Source organism: Ictidomys tridecemlineatus, chromosome 12 (genome assembly GCF_052094955.1).
Source record: "Ictidomys tridecemlineatus isolate mIctTri1 chromosome 12, mIctTri1.hap1, whole genome shotgun sequence".
NCBI lineage: Eukaryota > Metazoa > Chordata > Mammalia > Rodentia > Sciuridae > Ictidomys > Ictidomys tridecemlineatus.
The window spans coordinates 65,962,416-65,982,148 of NC_135488.1; the positions used below are offsets into that span (position 1 = coordinate 65,962,416).

Genomic DNA, 19,733 nt, shown 5'->3' on the forward strand with positions numbered 1-19,733 from the left:
ATGGGGAGAAATGAATTACAGTAGATGGGGTAGAGAGAGACGATGGGAGGGGAGGAGATGGGGGATAGTAGAGGATAGGAAGGGCAGCAGAGTACAACAGACACTAGTATAGCAATATGTAAAACAGTGGATGTGTAACCGATGTGATGCTGCAGTCTGTATACGGGGTAAAAATGGGAGTTCATAACTCACTTGAATTAAAGTGTGAAATATGATTTGTCAAGAACTATGTAATGTTTTGAACAACCAACAATAAAAATTAAAAAAAAATTGAGCACCTATTCATTGTAAAACCAAAAATACCTGTAACAAAACAACAACTTGGAGAAATAAAGAACTTCCTTAGTTGTTTAAAGAACATCTACAAAAACCTAAAACTAACATTATATCTGATGGTCTAGAAATGAGTGCTTTTCCCCATAAAATCTGTCTCCAAGTGAGGATGTCTGCTTGTACTACTCTTCCAGCATGGTGTTGGAAGTTTTACCCATTTTAATAAAACAAGAAAAGAATATCAAAGGCTTACAAGTGGGAAAGGAATAAAAACTCCCTATTTGTAGATGACACAGTTGTCTACATAGAAAAGTCCTAAGAAATCTACAAAAAACATAACAAAAGAAAAACCACAAAAACAGTTTGTAGAACTAATAAGTGAGTCCAGAAAGGTTGTGCAGGATATAAGACAAACATACAAAATTCGTGGTTAATGTTGGCTAGCAGAGAAAAACATGGTTGGGTAGTTTAGATGTCATTTATTTAATAGGAGATATATTTTAAGGGTAACATTGAGTATAACTATGATTATCTCTGGCCCCATTATTTAAGAATCTTTCAAAAACTTCATATATACTATGTGCCTTAAGATATCTGCTAGATTGATTTAACGAGTTATAGAGTGTACTTATGATAGCAATTTAGGTTTTAGTTAGGCATTTTTAGGTTTTGTTTTCTCCTAACACCATTTGATTTCTATTGGAAAATTAGTCACTAATAATGATATACTATTTTAATGAATATTCCTGCCATGTGATAATGTTTAACTGATATCATAGGACAGTCACAAAATCCCTGGTATCAGATTTGCTGTAACTAAGGTTCTGATAGATTTATGTTGGCAACAACTTGTACTCTGGAGATCTACAGATTTTTTTCTTTTTTACATAAAGTGTTGCACAGGCCTATAAAAGACAGTAACATACTCTATTTGGTAAACCGTTTGTCTTTTGTACCAATAGAATAATTTTTTGACATTGTTTTCTACTCCTCTTCCTTTCGCTCCTTTCCCACCTCCTTCCCCTTCTTTTCTTAATGTCTATATCTAAATATGTCTAGAAGTTTCATTAGTAATTAGTAATTTTGGCTAAAAGGACCTGTTAAAGTCATCTAGTCTATTTCTCCCATGAAGAAGTCAGTGCCTTCAGGTATACTTCTGGCCATGTGACTTTTTAAGAGACAGACTTGTCCTGGAAGTCTTCTAGTAGCATTCATTGGTTTTTATTTGCTACTTCTATCTTATGATCTTTTTACTTCCTCTTTCCCACATTCATGCATCCATAATTTCATATCTTGCTTATATTTCTAAGAATAACGAATATTTGTTCTAAAACAGTTTTTAAGATGGTCAGCGATTTCAGGAAAAAAGTGATTTGATTATGATAATTACAATAATGTTGGGAAGCGGGCAAATCATCTTTCAGCAGATAAAGACATTTGGGTTGATTCCCAAGATAACCTTTAAAGTCCATGTAATTTAGCATTTTTAAATATTTTTTTGTTGTTGTTGTTTTACTGTATAAGGAATGGCAATTTGGGGATAAAATCAGTAGAATTAGGGAAAAATTTGCAAAGAAAATTTCTGGTAAATAAATGAAGAAAATAGTTTTTGGATCTTTATTTTGTTTTGTTTAGAATTACTTTGATCAAACTGTCAAGATTTGGGAGAACAAAAATTTTACCAGTGTATTCTGTGAAGATTAGAATATTTTTAAAGGCTATGCTGTCAGAATATTTAGACATTTATGTTTCTCTTACTAGTAGACCTTAAGAGGTGACAACAGGGGCTGGGGATGTGGCTCAAGCAGTAGCGCGCTCGCCTGGCATACATGAGGCCCGGGTTCGATACTCAGCGCCACATACAAACAAAGATGTTGTGTCCGCCAAAAACTAAAAAATAAATATTAGAAATTCTCTCTCTCTCTTTCTCTCACCTCTCTCTTTAAAAAAAAAAAGAGGTGACAACATTGCCTTATTAGGTTATAGGCTGTCCTTGTGAACTATAATATTGTTTCAGTACTAGAGTGCTGCTTGCTTAATTAAAATATATGTAGAAGGTCCAACTATGCAATATATAGTCATTATGGAAAGGAAACATAAAGGAAAGTGAAAATTTAAATTACTTTAATAGTTGGACTTCTAAGAATTTATTGATTCTTAAACCAACTGTCTTTAATACACTGATATTTGAAATGCTGTTTACGCTGAGTTCTAGATTGTTACCATGTAACTATAAAATCCTTTCTCAAAATAAATTTAGGACAATGTTAAATCTGGCAAAGGATATTAAAAAGTAATAAGACGTGATGTCTTCATGGAGTTCAAAGTCTAGGGGATTAAGTAAGGGATAAATGAATTATAAATGTCAAAATTGTGTAGCATATAGAAAGTTCTCTTTCATGTAGGTATAAATTGTAAGTTTCTGGTTTTTCTTTTCTAACCATTCATTTGCAATTTCAGTAAAACTCTTTAATTAAATAGAAATGGTAGGAGAGGCTGTCTTCTGAGTTTTCCAAAATGAGTTCACCCAGCAATACAAGTTAGAGTACTGACAGTATCCAATATGTGAAAATTTGGTTTATAGTGTGTTTAGGGTACACAAATATTCGAAATATATTTTAGTCAAAAGCTTACTTAAGTTTTAAGTGGCAGAGCCAAAACTCAAGCCTGTTTGAAGAACGCTTTCTACCATATTGTATAACTTGTTTCCTTATTAAGTACAATTTATAAATCTAGATATATTAGTTTATGGCTTATTTCCCTTTGCTTTGAGACTTAAAATATTTGGTACATATTTTAAAGAATTTGGTGCCAATCTTATGATTTTTTCTTTTCTTTCCCCAGGGAAATGAGGCAAGTTATCCTTTGGAAATGTGCTCACACTGTAAGTGGAAAATTCTTGTTTTCAAGAATTTCTTTTATTTATAAAACTATATATACATACATTTTTTTTTGTGTGTGTGTGTGTGAGAGAGAGAGAGAGAGAGAGAGAGAGAGAGAGCGAGCGAGCTCTGTAATATATGTTTATCCACATATCAAAGTTAGCCATTTGGTGTTTTAAAATGGGTAATGGAGTTGACAGATTAGTTTTAAAATTACCAGAATAAGAAGATTTTTAAATAGACTTTATTATTAATATCTGTACTATTCTGTAGTTATAAAGAAAACTCCAAATCTCAGTGATTTAACAAGTTTTTCAGATTAAGCAGATGTCAGTGTGAATTCGTTGGAGCTTTTTTCTCTTTGATGACTCAGGGGTCCACACTTCTGTGTTTTGTAATGCCAACAACTCTATGCATGATTACCAAGTGATTTGCATTGCTTATGCTCATAGTTTGTGGGCCAGAATAGTCACACAGACCAACCAAACTGCCACAGGACTGGAAAATATACTTCCCCTGTATTGAGGAAGGAGAAACAGAGAAGGTGCATAATAGCACCCATTAAGTCTAGGGTTTTGTTTTGTTTTCTAAACAAATGGAATCACTAACTTTCGTGTTAGTGTTTTAAATCTTTTAAAATAAGGAAAGTATTAATGGGTAGAGTTAGGGGTGAATTCTCTGTCTTTATTTGACTAAACAGCAAATTTTCAGAGTAAAATCTGTTGCCTAAAACCCTTTTCTAATATTTAGAATGTTTTTAAGTTTGAAAAAAATGTTACATTTTTATATATATGTTTGATAGAAGCTTAATAGTTGAAAGATTGACTATTGGAATGAGTTAATTTACTTGTATTTATATTGCAATAAGAGCTTAAAAAAAAAAGACTTATGCCAGTGTCTGATCACCTACAGTATATATGATGGTAGCTCTTTAATGGAATGTTTTAACAAGGCCATGTTAATTTTGATACCGTTTTAAAAAATATAGTATGTATCTCTACAGTTTTCCATTTCAACATATTTTAGTTTTGTTTTATTAGTCTTAGCCCTTGGGTGTTAGGAATTAAGTCTTTAAAAACTATTTGAATTAGTCATGAATGGTACACATTTGTAATCCCAGAGATTTGGGAGATTGAGGCTGGAGGATTGCAAGTACAAGGCTAAGCCTCAACAGCTTGGAAACACCCTGTCTCAAAATAAAAAAATAAAATGGACTGGGGATTAGGTTCAGTGGTAGAGCTCACCTGGGTTCAGTCCTCAGTACTGCAACACAACAACAAATCACTGATAAGTAGAGAACATACCTATTTATTCTTCCTCATTGTCTATGCTAGTCATATTCCAGTATTTAGAAATAAGATGTAGCAGCTCTTAAGTCCTTGACAATTCTGCCTTTATTATGGTTGTATTAGTTCAGTCCTATCTGCCCTACTGTTTCTGTACCTGATTCCCCTTACATCCTTAAATCCTAATTTCTTTATATCTTCTAAACAACTTTATTCCCTTAGTTGTTTTAATTTTGTTTTTATATTTTTCAATTGCAGTATGTCTGTTGGTGTTGACACTGAACTTTATTTTATATTAAGGGTGGTCAACATCTTTTAGACCTTTTGGTATTTAGAAACTTTAAAACTGATAAGTACATATCTCAAGAGTCCTTTGGACCAGAGTTCTTTTTATTTCTGCCACAGATGTACTCATGTCAGATTTATGAAGTAGAAAATGAGGTGAAGTTTGTTCTACTGTTTCGGCTGGTAAGATTCCGGTTATGATTTGGATTTTTGTGTGAGTGGTGTTCTGGAGTCAGAAGCTTTCAATTTCACTATGCATCTTCTTGATTTTAGGATGGTCAGTTTAACTTTTGAAAACACAGTTCTGCAGTGTAGCTTTTTAAATTGCTCCCAAACACTACCTACCCTTTTGTTGTTGTTGTTGTTGTTGTCTTTTAGTAGTTTCTAATATTAAAAAACAATTTCTGCTTCAACTAGGTAGAGTTTGATTTTGTTGTCTTTAGTTAAACCTTGAATAAGACAATATAATTTCAGGAATGGTATAGAGGCTGTATTATCAAAAGTAATGGAAATTTAGGTTGACTCTCTGACCTTGTTGGACTTGAAAGTGGTGAGGATCCAGTTGTCATGAAGAAAGAAAGTGGGTGGGGACATCGTTAAACTGTGGCACAATTAATAAAATGTGAACTTATTTATTTTGTGATTGCATAAAATTAAATACTTAATTGAATGCAAAATTTGGAACAAATAGCTATTGCAAAAAATTGGGGAGAATTTGAGGAACACGAATTGGCTGATTACTTCTGACTATACTGTAGAACCTAAAGAAAGAAATTCAATGCTAAGTAATTTTGTTTGAAGGATCATTTGATTGACTAGGGAGCTTATGTGTATTCTTTGGAAAAAATCAGATGTCTGGTTTGAAAGCACAATGATAGGAAAAGGAGAGATCCTTAGACCTGAAATGGAAATCATTGTTAAGATACCATGAGATTCCCAAATCACTCTGCTCTTCAGAGAAGAAGCCCTTTTCAGCCTGTTTGATGAGTCTTTGTCCTATCTTGCTTTGAGTCCTCTTACCTTTGCAGTGAAGTGTCACTTCTCTTTTATATTGTTAAAACCACTTGTTGCTGTTTATGTTTTGAAAAAGTCTCCTTTCTTTCCCCAGAATACTTGTTTCTTTTATTCCCATCACCACTTTTTACTTGCTTATGAGTTTGAGTGTAGCGCTCTTTTGTCAGCTCTTCACTTGGCTGCTTCCAATTTTGTGTAAATGAAACTTTTTATCACTCCTGACCCTCCTTGGATTCTGCCATGGTAGTATCCTGTTTATTTTCCTGTAGCAGTGACCATAAACTGAAATTATTTATTAATCTTTCATTTTTATATTTCTACAGTGTCTTTAAAAATGCTGATATTTATGACCAATTATCATGTTCTTTCCATCTCAACCACTATTTGCATTTCACTTCACTTTTTCTTCCCAGACTTTCCATTATGAATTTTCTTAGTTAATTAGGATTGTAGGTAGGTATGCATTTCCATCTTAAATGTGAAATAAAATGTTAACATTGAGAATGTTGTTTAAATTGATGAAAACCAAACCTAAGTATGACTCTTTATACCAGGGTTGGTAAGCTACCTGCTCATAATTTTTATTAGAAAAGTTTTGTTGTAGTAGTCATGTTGATTTGTTCACATATTGTCTGTGGTTGTTTTTGTGCTGTAATGGCAGAATTTAGTAGTTGGAACAGACTATATGATATGGTTAACAAAGCCTAAAATATTTACTACTTGACATTTCATAGAAAAAAAAATTGCTGAATCCTGTTGTAGCCTATAGTAGCATTTTGGGATTGAAAACTAGCATTTCTGTCACTACAGCCGAGCTAACATCTCTGGGATATGATCAAGACAGAGAAGTTACACACTGGTGCTCTTGGTGTTACATAGATCTCTAATTCTTATTCTGGCAATGTTAACATGTTAGTTTATAGCTGAATTGGAGTGATTCCTTTCAAAATTATGTGATACAGTTATTCCTCTAGTTGTTGATAGAAAGAAACGGGGTGGAGTCTGTAATTAGCAAGGTTTCAGGCTGTAATAGAGTTGGGTTTCCTTATTGTTGGTACAACTCTGATAGTGATGACATCCTGAGAAAGTTGGTTTTTATTTCTCTGTCAAGTAACAGAGGTTGAAAGGAAATCATAGTTCCCAGATATTTCTTTTTTGTTCTCCCTTTAAATTTGAGACTGAATATATTAAAGCATAAGACCTGATGTATGTTCCCTTTTACACATCCAAAATGTCAGTTTTACTTTATTTTTAAAGGTGTGGTAAACATTTAAAGATTTCATTCACTGTGAAAGCAGTCCCTATCTGTTTCTAGGGATCATAGTTGACAATGATCATTCTACCAGTTCTGAATATCTAAAAGTTACCTGTTTCAAGTTTTTCCCCCTCTGTTCAGTGTTTGGTTTACTCTAATGTAATATATTTTTATCATTTTATGCATAATTTGGATGGATTTCCCCCAAATGAACTTGTGTATGTTAAAACAGTCACTTTTTTGCCCGCCCAACGACTATAGTAAATTTCTTTATTTTTTACCAAAACCTCTTCATTATTGGAAGAACTCAGTTGTTACTGTAAACAGCTACTATCATTTATAACATTGTTAAAACCAATCCTTGATGCATTTCATAATTTATACTTCTCCATTCAGGTTAATTCCTCTGATGTTTTTTTATGCCTTAAAACCCAGCTCATTGTTCTCTGTGAGACCTTCTGTAATTGTCCTGCCTTTCAGTGTCTCTTTTCACCAAGTTAATGTTTCCTCCTTTTTGTGTATAAATTGTATTACCTTTAAAAAGGTAGAGAGACTCTGGGTCATAAGCTATCGGTAAGCACCCACAGAATGCTTCCAGTCTAAATACTGAAAAAAGAGGCATGCATATAATAACAATGTAAAGTATTAATAGAAATAAAAGCACAGGTTACAAAGAGGGAAAATCATCTTTGGGTAAGCAAATTAAGAAAGGCTTCATGGAAGGGCTGATGTTTGAAATTGGTTTTGAAAGCTGTGTAGGATTTGAACGTTGATAAATTGTTGGACTTGTCTTGGTTATTTCTCCCTCTCAGTCTGCTCAAATTTCACTCATATCATTAACATTCTGTCCAGACCTATACATAATTCTTTGCAGTTTCCTATCTTCAATAAATGATTTTGCCTTCTAATTCTTGAGAAAACTGAGGATATTTTAAGTGTTAACCTCTTTGCTTCCTCATCCCCCCACCTGCCATTCACTCTCAACCTCCTTTCCTTAAATATTAGGTTTGGAGTTTTGCTTCCCTTATTCAAGGCTACCCTTTCTGCTATGCTTTGGACCTCCTCCTGTCTCATCTCTAGGACCTTACTTTGTTAGTTTCTCTCTTATGTCTTCAGCTTCTGTCTTTCTCTTAGTTTACAAATACAATCAACTTCTCTTTGATTCCAATCCTGTATACACCTTTCAGTGTTTCTCCATTCTTCCTTGTATTTGAGCTTCTCAAAAGAAGAATGTACAAAATTATTCCATTTCCTTATTTCTGCTCATTTCTTGGCCTGCTACAATCTGGCATTCTGCTGTTATTCCATTGAAACTGTTATTAAGGTCACCTTTATTTTGACACATTCCCTAATTGGCAAGTCTGATGGACTCAAAAAACCTGTAAAATAATTTTTGACTTTGGGGGAAATTTGAAATCAAATAATTATTACTTTTCATACGTAATAATGTTATTGTGATACATTCTTAAAAACAGTTTATCTTTTAGAAATAATAAGTTAGCTGAATAATTGCAAGGAAATGATATGCCAGGAATTTGCTCTAAAATAATTGGGGCAGTGGTATAAATATTTCTCATGTTAATGGTTAAAACTCAATGATGAATATATGAGATTCATTATACTCTTTAAACATGAGTATGAAAATTTCCTTTGTAGTTTTCTTTTTTTAAAGGAAAAGGGAAGCAACTAAAAGTAAAAGGAGTTATTGATTTAATTACTTAGAATAACTATTTCATTATAATTAAATATGGCATGCATTCTGTAAGCATTAAGAATAAATGGCTGTGTAAACTACTATTCACCAATAAAATAATTGAGGTATCAACAGTAAAAGTATAAGTACAATATTTGGCATCAAACAGATGCTGAGTAAATATTGATAAAATAAGCTAGTAAGAGCTCAGAATTGGACTATATAGACAACTAAAGGCTGTATTTTTGGGGAAACTTTAGTTAACCCATCACCCCATTTGTTGTCAGAAATAATACCAACACATACTTGGAAGCCACTGGGTGCCAGGTACTATTCTAACCACTTTGCCTACGTTAATCTTTTAAATTTCTACAACAGCCTCATGAGAAATGCAATATTTTCCTGATTGTACAGACGAGAGGCAGTGAGAGACCTTAACTAACTGGCCCAAAGCAGACAAAGTAACATTTCCATGATTTGATCTTAGGCAAACATGCCTCGAGGTCCTTTTCTCTCTCTCTCTCTCTCTGTCTCTCTTTCTCTCTCTTTCTTTCTTTTTTATGGGGGCCTGGGATTGGAACCATAGCTTCTCTCATGCTTAGTGCTTATTCTGCTGCTAAATTTTATACCCTATACCTCCAGCCCAAGAGTCATTTTTTTATCACAGTATTATAAAGCCTTTCTTGTAGTAAATCTCTTATTTATTTATTTATTTATTAATTATGAAACAAGAGTCTTAATATGTTGCCCTGTGCTGGCCTTGAACTACTGGGCTCAAGCAGTTTTCCTCTTCAGCCTCCTGAACAGTTGGGACTATAGGCACACACCACTGCGCCTGGCTATTTTGTAGTAAGTCCTAAAAGATTAATGTTAACTTGTCTACATAAATGGTTTGGGGAAAAAATTACATTGATCTGAGATATAGGTATTCTCTGATTTTTTTTTTTTTCTTTTTCTCATGGTCACTCAATTGTGTTGGTTTTCTTTCTTTTTTCTTTTGTGCTGTGGATGGAACTCATGGCAGTGTTAGATTTTTATTTAAGTTATTTTAGGCCATGTGACTTTGTTTCTGTCTATTGGCTAACCTGTCTGAACTGGGAAATGTATACTTTTGGAGTGATTTGCTCAAAGTTGAGCTTAATTGTAACTAAGATTAGCTTTTCTGCTATGCTTTGGACCTCCTCAAAGTTGAGCTTAGTTGTAACTTGGCATGATTAACTTGAAAAGGTGACTGAATACAAAGATACTACTTTAAGTAGTTTAAGCAGAGGACTAGATTGGCAACAGTGAAAATCTGAGTGGAAAATCTGGTTCAACTAAATTTTCATGGTTGATAAAACCATTATAAAAGTGAATGGTTTTGATAAAATTAGTAAATATATGGTCTGTTTTATAGAATGAATGCAGATGGAAAATTCTTGTATTAAGATCTCTTAACTTGCTCTTGTTAAAAGATGACCCAAGAAGAGCTAGGCAGATACTAAAGGAATGTTTTTTGTTTGTTTGTTTTTGTTTTCCTGGGGTGGTGGTGGTATTAATCTGTAGAAACTTTGAAGACTTTCTGTCCATTAGAATATTGCTCAACTTTGAATAAACAATTTTAAATTACTAGCAGTTTTGTTTCCACTTTGAATATTTACATATAACTCAAAAGTTTCAACAGTGATTTTCTGCAGTTAATTTCTGCTTTTAATCAAGTCTCAGAGGTTTAAAAGTTCATTATTCTTTACCTAGACTAAGATTTATTTTGTTTTGATTCCTACCTCCCACCCCCATGGTGCTGGGGGTCTAATCTGGGACCTCATGCACGCCAGGCAAATGCTCTACCACTGAGATATATCACTAGTCCCTTGTTTTTGTTTTGAAAGCAAAACTTTTTTGGAGGAAAAAAAATTAAAGTTCATTTGATTTCTTCCTTCATTTCAACATTTCTTTGTTTTTGTTCTTAGATTATGGATTGGCTTAAGTCACTTCACTTTTTAATAATGTGTGCTTGAAATTTTCATGTCTAGTTTACCAAGACTTTGTTCATTATCTCAGAAATCTTTGGAGGAAATCCTGTTACTACCAATGATAATTCAATTTGAAAGTGAACAGGTGAAAGTGTTTTTGAAACATTTTATTTCTATGAAATCATTTATTTATTTTTTAATGAAAATTACTTAATACGTTTTTTAGTAAAGCACTGGAGTTACATAATGAAGAAAGAGATGAAAGGTCTTCTTAAATATGATGTACAAACTTATATACTTTGTCTTGTTTACCTTGTTTTGCTCTTATATTCCTCCCTCCCCCTTTTTAACATTCCTGGTTTCTCTGCTGTATTTTGAATATTTCAGGTTGTAGAAAAGTAGTCTTTAAGTAAAGGTAAGATTTAGCTGTTTTTATTATCCACACTGTCAGATTTTAGTGTCATGGCAGCATTCACAGAATTATAGTTTCAATTATGAGGTCCATGACTTGTAATATTGTTAGCCACTTACTTTAGGTGGTTAAAAAGGCCTAGCTATTTATCTAAGAAAAGTATAAGTTCTTGGATCTTTTTTGTTTTTTAATATTTATTTTATAGGTGTAGATGGACACAACAGAATGCCTTTATTTTTATGTGGTGCTGAGGATTGAACCCGGGTCCCGCCTCTGCTAGGCGATTGCTCTACCACTGAGCCACAATCCCAGCCCTCTTGGATCTTTTTCAGACTGTTAGAGCAAAAGAATAAAAGATATGAAAAGTATAAGAAAATAATGACTTGGTTGAATGAATACAGAGAAAAATAATATCTGATCAAAAGAGATTCCAGGAGCTGTGTTACATAAAATAGAAAGGGTAATACTCAGTGAACTAGTGGGAGAAAGTTTCTCTGACCTGAAAAATTGAATCATCTGATTAAAAAATCTTTTCTGATTGCAGAGAAAGTTAAATGAAAAGAGTTACATATTTATTTATTCTTTACTTTCATTATAATTTGAAAATTCCAAGAATAAAAAGAAAATCCCAAAAGCTTCTAGACCTTGAAAAATCTAAAAAGAATCGGAATCTACTGGCAATGGACTTCTTAGCAGCAGCAGATGCTGGAAAGAAGTGGAATCATTGAAAGTTCTAAGTTCCTAAATCCAAATTTTGATATCATACCAGCCAAATAGTCAACCAAGCGTGAGAGCAAATTAAAGTCATTTTTCAGAAATGTAAAGACTTAAGAAATTTACTTTCTATAAGTTGTTGAGTATAAACCCAGTAAAATGAAATAAAAGTTCAATAACAAGAATGAAATGAAATTCAAAAAGATAATGGTATCAGAAAATGTACCGTTACCAAAATATATGAGTACCCCTAAGATATGAGTAAAAATCCCAGGGTAACGATACCATGGATCTAGAAAGCAATTCAAATTAGAACAAAGTAAAAGAAGACACTTGACTATGCATTTGTGTGTTTGTATGTGTAAATGCTGTATTTTCTTTTAACCAAGAGATTGGGGTGGAGAGTGAAACAAACTAAGTGAAAGTGCAATTTGCATTCAGATGCAGCAGAACATAGTTGATAAAATAAGAGGAAAACTTGGAGAGGGTGCTGTAATGAGATTGGGTTGGACTTATAAAACAAATTATTTGAGAACTAAGTCATTCAAGTAAGATGTATTATTGAACTAGGAGACAGTGCACATTTTGGCTTAAAATGAAGAGTATATTAAACAAGGCTATTAATGACGGAAAAATTGAAGATGCTTTTGTGATCTTATAAATACATGCCTTTTCATTTACTCATTGTCTGTTTTGATTTGAACCACAATATAGATAAACCAAAAGGAAAAAACCAACAATACAAACCTTCAGCAATAAAACCAGTATTGTTCAAATTAGGGAGATAGGTAAGAGGAACATTTAGAAATTTGTGGTCTGTTTTTGTCTACCTGAAATTGGGGAATACTTGTTCCCCTTTCTTCACATTTAGACCCAAAATGCAGATTAAGGGTTTTAGCAGTAATGTATAGTATCTCTTAGCCTAAGCCTCAATGCCAGGTCTTCAGATGGAATCAATAAAATAAATTAGATGAGAAAGCATTTCAACAAGTCTAAATTACCCAGCTTTGCCATCGAGCTTTACAGCATTGAGCACTCGGCATTTACTTCTCTAGGTCTGTTTCCTCATCTTAAGTGTTTCATTCTCAAGTTTTTTTTTTTTTCAGTCTTTATATTATATGGCATTTCTTTTCTTTTTTCTTTCTGGTACCAGGGATTGAATCCAAAGTGCTTAACCAATGAGCCATATCTCCAATCCTTCTTATTTTTTATTTTGAGACAGGATCTCAATAAAGAGCCTTGCTAAATTGCAGTCCTCCTGTCTCAGCCTGCCAAGTTGCTGGGATTCACAGACATGCACTGCTGTACCTAGCATATTAAATGGCTTTTCTATGACAAATTTTCTTATGAAACTCATTGAGCTCTGAACATAATTCTAAAAATGTATTTCTAGGATTATTGTCAAGTGTTTAGCTTGTCTTTTGGATAGACACCATTCATTTGGCTGAGTGAATTCTAATGTTTTGGGTAATTTGGGGGCATATATTTTATATAAGGTAGGAGGAAGTAAGTGGTACATGGTTTTTACATTTTGAAGGAGCATTCCAGAAGAAAGAAAACACAACTATCATTATCAGTAATGAAAGAACTGATATCACTATAGATTCTACAAATGTTAAAAGGATAATGAGAATGTTATGAATTTTGTGCCAATAAGTTCTGCACCTTAGATAAAATAAACAAATTCCTTGAAAAACAAACTACTAAAACTGACAAAAGAGGAAATGGAAAATCTTAAATGCTTTCTATTAGTGAAATTGAATTCTTAATTTAAAATCTTCCTACAAAGAAAACTCCAAGGACAAAGGACTTCACAGGCAAATTCTGTCAAAACATTTAATTAAAATAAAAATTGCCAAGCTTACCTAAATTCTTTCAGAAAATAGGAGGTGACATTACCTTGATAGTAATACCAAATACATTATAAGAAAAGTAGTGAAGAACATAGATCAACATTCTCTATGAACATACGTCCAAAACATTTAAATATTTGGAAGTCAAATCTAGCAATGTGGAAAAAGAATGTTTATCACCCATTTATAAATACTCTTAGCAAATTAATAACAGAAAGGAACTTTCTCAACATGGTAAGGGGCAACTATTGCTAACACAATGCCTGATCTAAGGGGGAAAAAGCAAGGATTTTTATTCTCATTGCTTCCTGTCAACATTTTATTAGGATTTCTAGTTACTACATTAAAGAAGAAATAAATCAATATTGATTAGAATGGAAGGAATAAACTTGTCTTTAATCTCAGATGACATTATTTTACTTACATAACAGATCATAACCTAGCACAGTAAGTGAATTTATTTAGCAAGATTGTAGATTGTAAGGAAGTTATCCAAAAATTCGGGGAATTTCTGTGTGGTATCAAAGCACAATTAGGAAATTCAATTGACAAGTGTAATTTATAATAAAAGCCATAAAACATTCAAGTATAAATTTAGCCATATGTGTATAAAATCTGCATACTGAATTAAAAATGTTTGCTGAGAGAAATATAATAAAATAAATAGATATACCATATTTGTAGATTAGAAGACTTGATATTAAGATCAATTCTAGGGGCTGTGGCTGTGGCTCAGCGGTAGAACACTCGCCTCTCACGTGTGAGACCCTGTGTTTGATCCTCAGCACCACATAAAAACAAATAAACAAAATAAAGATTGTGCCCATGTATAACTAAAAAAAAATATTTTAAAAAAAGATCAATTCTATTTGCACTGGTCTGTAACTTCAGGTAATCCCAATCAAATTCTCAGCAATATTTTTGTAAAAGTTTTCAAAGTGATTGATAATTCTATGTGGAATTATGGAGATCTTACATATATATGTATATATATATACACACACATATATAAAGATATATAATATATATATATATATATATATATATATATAATGTTTTAAAAGAAAAACAAAGAAGGCAGTGCTCCCTAACTTAAAGATTTGCCATTAAACATAAGACACAGCATTAGATAGACAAATCAGTGGAATAGAGAAAAGGGTCCATAGGGGGGTGTGTGTGTGATTGATTTTGACAAAAGTTCCAGAGGTACCATTGTAAGGGGAACCTTTTCAACAAAATAGCTATATTTTTGTATGAAATAGAATGTTTCCTCTATGCTTGTTTTATATCATAAAAATTACATGGGTCATAAATGTAAGAAGAGCTAAAATAATGAAGCATCTAGAAGAAAGCATGGGAGCAAATCTTAATGACCAGGGTTGCAAAAGGATTTTTATTGTACATAGAACTTGAATCATAAAGGAACAAGCTTGGATTTCATCAGAATTAAAGGTTTTTGCTCACAGATTGGGATAAAATACTTGAAAAACCTATACCTAACAAAGAAGTTATATCAGTACACAAAGAAAATCTCAGACTTTTTTTTAAGATAACTGAGTTTTAAAAGCACAAAAGATTTGAAAAGTCAATTAACAAAAAAAAAAAATTGATGAAAAAAACAGACAAAACCACATGTTGGCAAAGATGGAATTCTCATACTTTTGACAGGAGTGTAAAACCACCCTTAAAAGACTGATTTTGTGAAAGTTAAACACCGGCTTATCTTGTGACCTAGAATTCCAGAAAAACACAATAGCTCAAATTGGTAACAACAAAAATGTCTAGCAGCAAGTGAATGTATAAACAAATTGTGATATATCCATATGGTGGACTACACTACTTTCCAATAAAAAAGAGCACAATACTGATATGATTTAACATCAAAACCTTGGGGATTTAAAGAAGATAGATATAAGAGTACATATCATATGGTCCCGTTTATATGAAATTCTAGACAGAACACAGTTGTAGCAAGCAAACCTGGGTTGTCGGGGTTTGGTGAAAGGAAGGTGATTGACTGCAAAGGGGAGAGATGGTCAAAGGGAACATTTTGGGGTGATTGAAGTGTTCTTTTATTGTGCATGTAGAGGTGCTTACATAGGTATATAGTTTTGCCAAAACCTGTAGAACTATATACTTAATTCATTTTTTGAGTATTGTTCACCAAGTTGGTTTCACTTTTTTTTTTTTTTTTTTAGCATTTTAATTATAATTTGGCAATTCTTTTGCTGGTGATGCCTATCTTGCATGTTTGATAATTGCTTGATACATTTTGAGGTATATAAGAATTATATTTTAGAAGCACCAAAAGCACACATTATGGCTTCCATTCTAAAATTATAACATATTCCTAAAAGCCACACATTTTAAGTGGATGGCAGTTTTTCATATCTAATACAGTACAAATATGTGTTCATGTCCTTATTTGTTTTGTAATATATTACCTGTTTCAAAATAATGGTAGCATGCTTTCTTTGTCATTTGGTAGTTGAACTATTTTATGCAGTATATAAATATTAAACTGTTAGTCTGTAAGAAAGACCCTTATAAAATCTGAGGTTTTTTGGAGCTACTACTTATAAGGTTTTTATCTGATGCGCCCCCTGGTGGTTTTTACTTCTCATTTGGGGTAACATGAAAATACAACCATTACCTTTGTAGGACATGGACAAAGACTTTAAACATTTTTAATTAATGTTTATGTTCAAAAACTTCTCAATAACTGCTTTTGGTAACAAAGTTTGTACTTGTGGTGGTTTTTACAAGTGCTATTCAACACATTTTTCTCCAGGTAATTTTGCTATAGCTTGAGATATTCTGAAATCCTGTGTTGGAGTAATATTTACTAATAGTTCTCATTTTATAGTGTAGATCTTAATTTCTTGCCCTATAAAAGAGATTGGGGGATCTCTTATTAGAAATATAACATATAGCCAGGATGAGCCTGGAACATCTTATGGTGCCAGAAATTAAGGAAATGCTATAAAGCAAAGCAAAACAAACAAACAACCCCCCCCACATACACACCAAAAAAAAAAACCAGACAAAAACAAAAGGGATGACTGAAAGGCTTCATAAAAGCAAGCCTGAAGCAGCACCTAAAGACCAAACCTGGAACAGTTTGACTAATAAAGTAAATAATGATAGTGTTGGGCTTTAACTCATATAGTAAAATAAATATAATTAAAAGAATAAATTGAAAAGGGACCATTTTTATTTTTATTTTTTTGTGGGACTATCCCCATTAATGTAGAAGAAAAGAGGGAAAAAGAAATTGATTCTTAGGCAAATATCACAAAAATAAATGTTGAATACATGACCCACTGATGGATGCTAAAAAAAAGTCAGAATTTGAGGAGAAATAGAATATGTGCATTTTCTCAAATATCTTCCCCCAGGATACTTTCTAACATACATACATACATACATACATACATACATACATACATAAATAAAGATAGCGAAGAATTGGCAGGCACCACTTTTTTACCACTTGACTTAAGAGATTGAAGTCACCATCACTAGTTATATGTCAAATCATTTCTGTCGTGTTCCTTCTCCAAAGACCTAAATTCATCCTAATCATGAGAAAAACATCATTAAGCTTAAACTGAAGAACCTTTCACAAAATGCTAGAGCAAAAGTTTTATGGTCATAAAAAGTAAGGAGAAAATTAAGAGCTGTCACAAATGGGAGGAGAAATTGCAAAAAAATTTATAAATGAATGAATTCCAAAAAAAAAAAAAAAGAAATTGCAAAAAAAATTTATAAAAGTAATGAGTTTTCAAATGCTCCTCAGACAGATTCTCCTAAGGTTAACATTTACAGAATTGAAGTTAATCATCAAAATCAAGAAAATAACATTGGTAAAATAATACTAAACCACATATTTTAGTGAAAAATGGTGAAATTTGAAGAGCTCTCCCACCCTGTTTAGGGTCCCACACTGCATTTAGTTTCTTTCAAAAATACTATTTCTAGGAGAATTTTAAAAGTTTGGTATATTTTATTTTGTTTTTGTTGTTAAATCATTACTTGATCTACTAGTAGATAGGTATAAAGTAGATATTAATAATTTTCCTAAAGGTATAATAACCCTATTGCTATTTTTCTACTTTACCATTATTGAGAACTAACTAAAATTTGAGGAAAGTTGATTTTTATTCTATTCTATTTATTTTTTATTCTAAGAAACTTTAAAATTGAACTAAAAGTTTAGACTTCCTCAGGTTGTTTTTACTTTTAATAGTTGAGAAGCAGCTTAGTATATATGTATTAATAGCAGTACTTTTAAAGCCAAAGACTTAAGTCTTTTTATAATTTTGGAAACCCTTAAACCACCCCACCCCTAAAATGAGAGAAATATAGAAATATATTAAAAGGAATTCATTCATGCTTCTCCATCTGAAAGATGGATGAATGAATATGTAACCTTCTATATTATGGTGCTCTAATATAATACATACAGTTGAAAATATTAAAATTTACTATAGCAATGTAAGTTCTCTAAAAGAAAATTCTTAAACATTTTGTGTGATAACATTAACAAGATTCTGAAATCACTTGTTAAAAGAAGTTGCCATCTAATTTACATTTATCCCTGAGAATATCAGAGTGTACCCATCCAGGTAAGAGCTCAACAATTTAATTTAGTGTTCTCTGTAAGCTCTTCAACAATTTCTTATTAAAAACTTTTTATATGTTATAAATTCAGACTAAAATATCTTAAGTTTATAGTATCTTGCTTAAATTTTAGATAATAGTATATATGACTTTATAAAACTATTTAGTACTTTTTCTAATATAATTTCAATTGAATAAGTATTTTTAGCTATCAAAGTAAGTAGCCCTCCTAAAGGTATCCGTCTAAAAAGTGGAAAATAACCTGTGAAAAAGAGTATCTCTGAGTCACAAGATGAGTCAGGAGGGTGAGGTTTGTTTGTTTTTCCTTGTTCATCTCTTTTTAAGGGAGCAGGATTCTAAGCAGTAGGCTTAAAAAAAAAAAAAGAAGAAGAAGAAGAAGTGTTGAAACGTGTTGCCAGAAGTTGCAATTTGTTCTTTATTTCTAACCTGATGCTGAGTGCAGGTTTCTAAATACACTGGAATTATTTAAGTGCTAACAAGATGGGATTGATCTATTTTACAACTCTGCCTAATTTATAGTAGATTAGTAAGTGCTGGTATTTCAAAAATTGAAATCTTGCTTCATACTTTAATATTCTGCCACTCATGTAGACTATTACTATCAAGTGAAAGTACTTGAATAACTGCTTCTCTGGTTACAGCAGTGGCCAAATAAGTTACTTTGTTCATTATCTAACAGAACATTTTACCACTTGTTTTTGAAAGTAGTAGTATTAGATCTTGGCTTTAAAAGACATTCATGGCTTTATTTTCCAGTCTAGACTCAACTAGATAGTAAGTGTGAAGTATTTAGTCTGCATCTTACTCATCTTTGTAACTCTTAGCTGGAAGGGAGCGAATGGAGGAGGAAATAAATGGGTGGTTAGAAAAGCTATAACTGCCTTCTTACACATTTTACTGGCTTCTTAAAATTCAAGGTGAGTTTCAAGGGCAAGGGGTGTAGGAGAAAGTTGATCAGTGGAAGATTATGTAGAGCTCATTCCATTTAAGTTATACTTAGGGGCTGTTTAAGTAGCCATTTGTTGTGCAAGTAAAGTCTGATCACTGGCATTTTGCCTTTGAGGAAAGTTTTATTTACTCATCCAGAAAAAACTGTCAACTATGTGTTATATTTCACAAGATATTTAAAACAAAAGGAAGTAAATAGATTTTAAGTGTTACTTTAAGGTCTTTTGTCAGTGAGTGAATTGAATCATACAACTATGAGATTATGTAGTTAATAACATCCTCCTTTCTTTAATTAGAGAAAAACTGATGGTATTCTCATAAAAGGACATTCAGGCAAGGACCTTCCAGAAGAGAGCTTATAAAGAAATGGAGGTGTAAAATATATACCTTAGCAGAATTGTACCAAGAGCAGTGTAGCTAAAGAAAAGGAAATGGGGAAAGAGGATGGAAACTTAAACTGAAGCTAAATATTATCAAGGGCTTTAGGCTTTTTATCTTGTTTCTTGTTATTGCCACAAGAAA

The 19,733-nt window shown here is 32.4% G+C and overlaps 1 protein-coding gene across 1 annotated transcript in view; it reads left to right on the forward strand.

Annotated features, from left to right (window-relative positions):
* Positions 1 to 19,733, forward strand: part of Ppp3r1 (protein phosphatase 3 regulatory subunit B, alpha) — a 60,289-nt gene that overhangs the window by 26,235 nt on the left and 14,321 nt on the right. Inside the window, exon 2 of the mRNA XM_078029087.1 lies at positions 3,118 to 3,157. Within this exon, the coding sequence (XP_077885213.1) occupies positions 3,118 to 3,157 (40 nt within the window). The remainder of the gene's footprint in view (positions 1 to 3,117; positions 3,158 to 19,733) is intronic.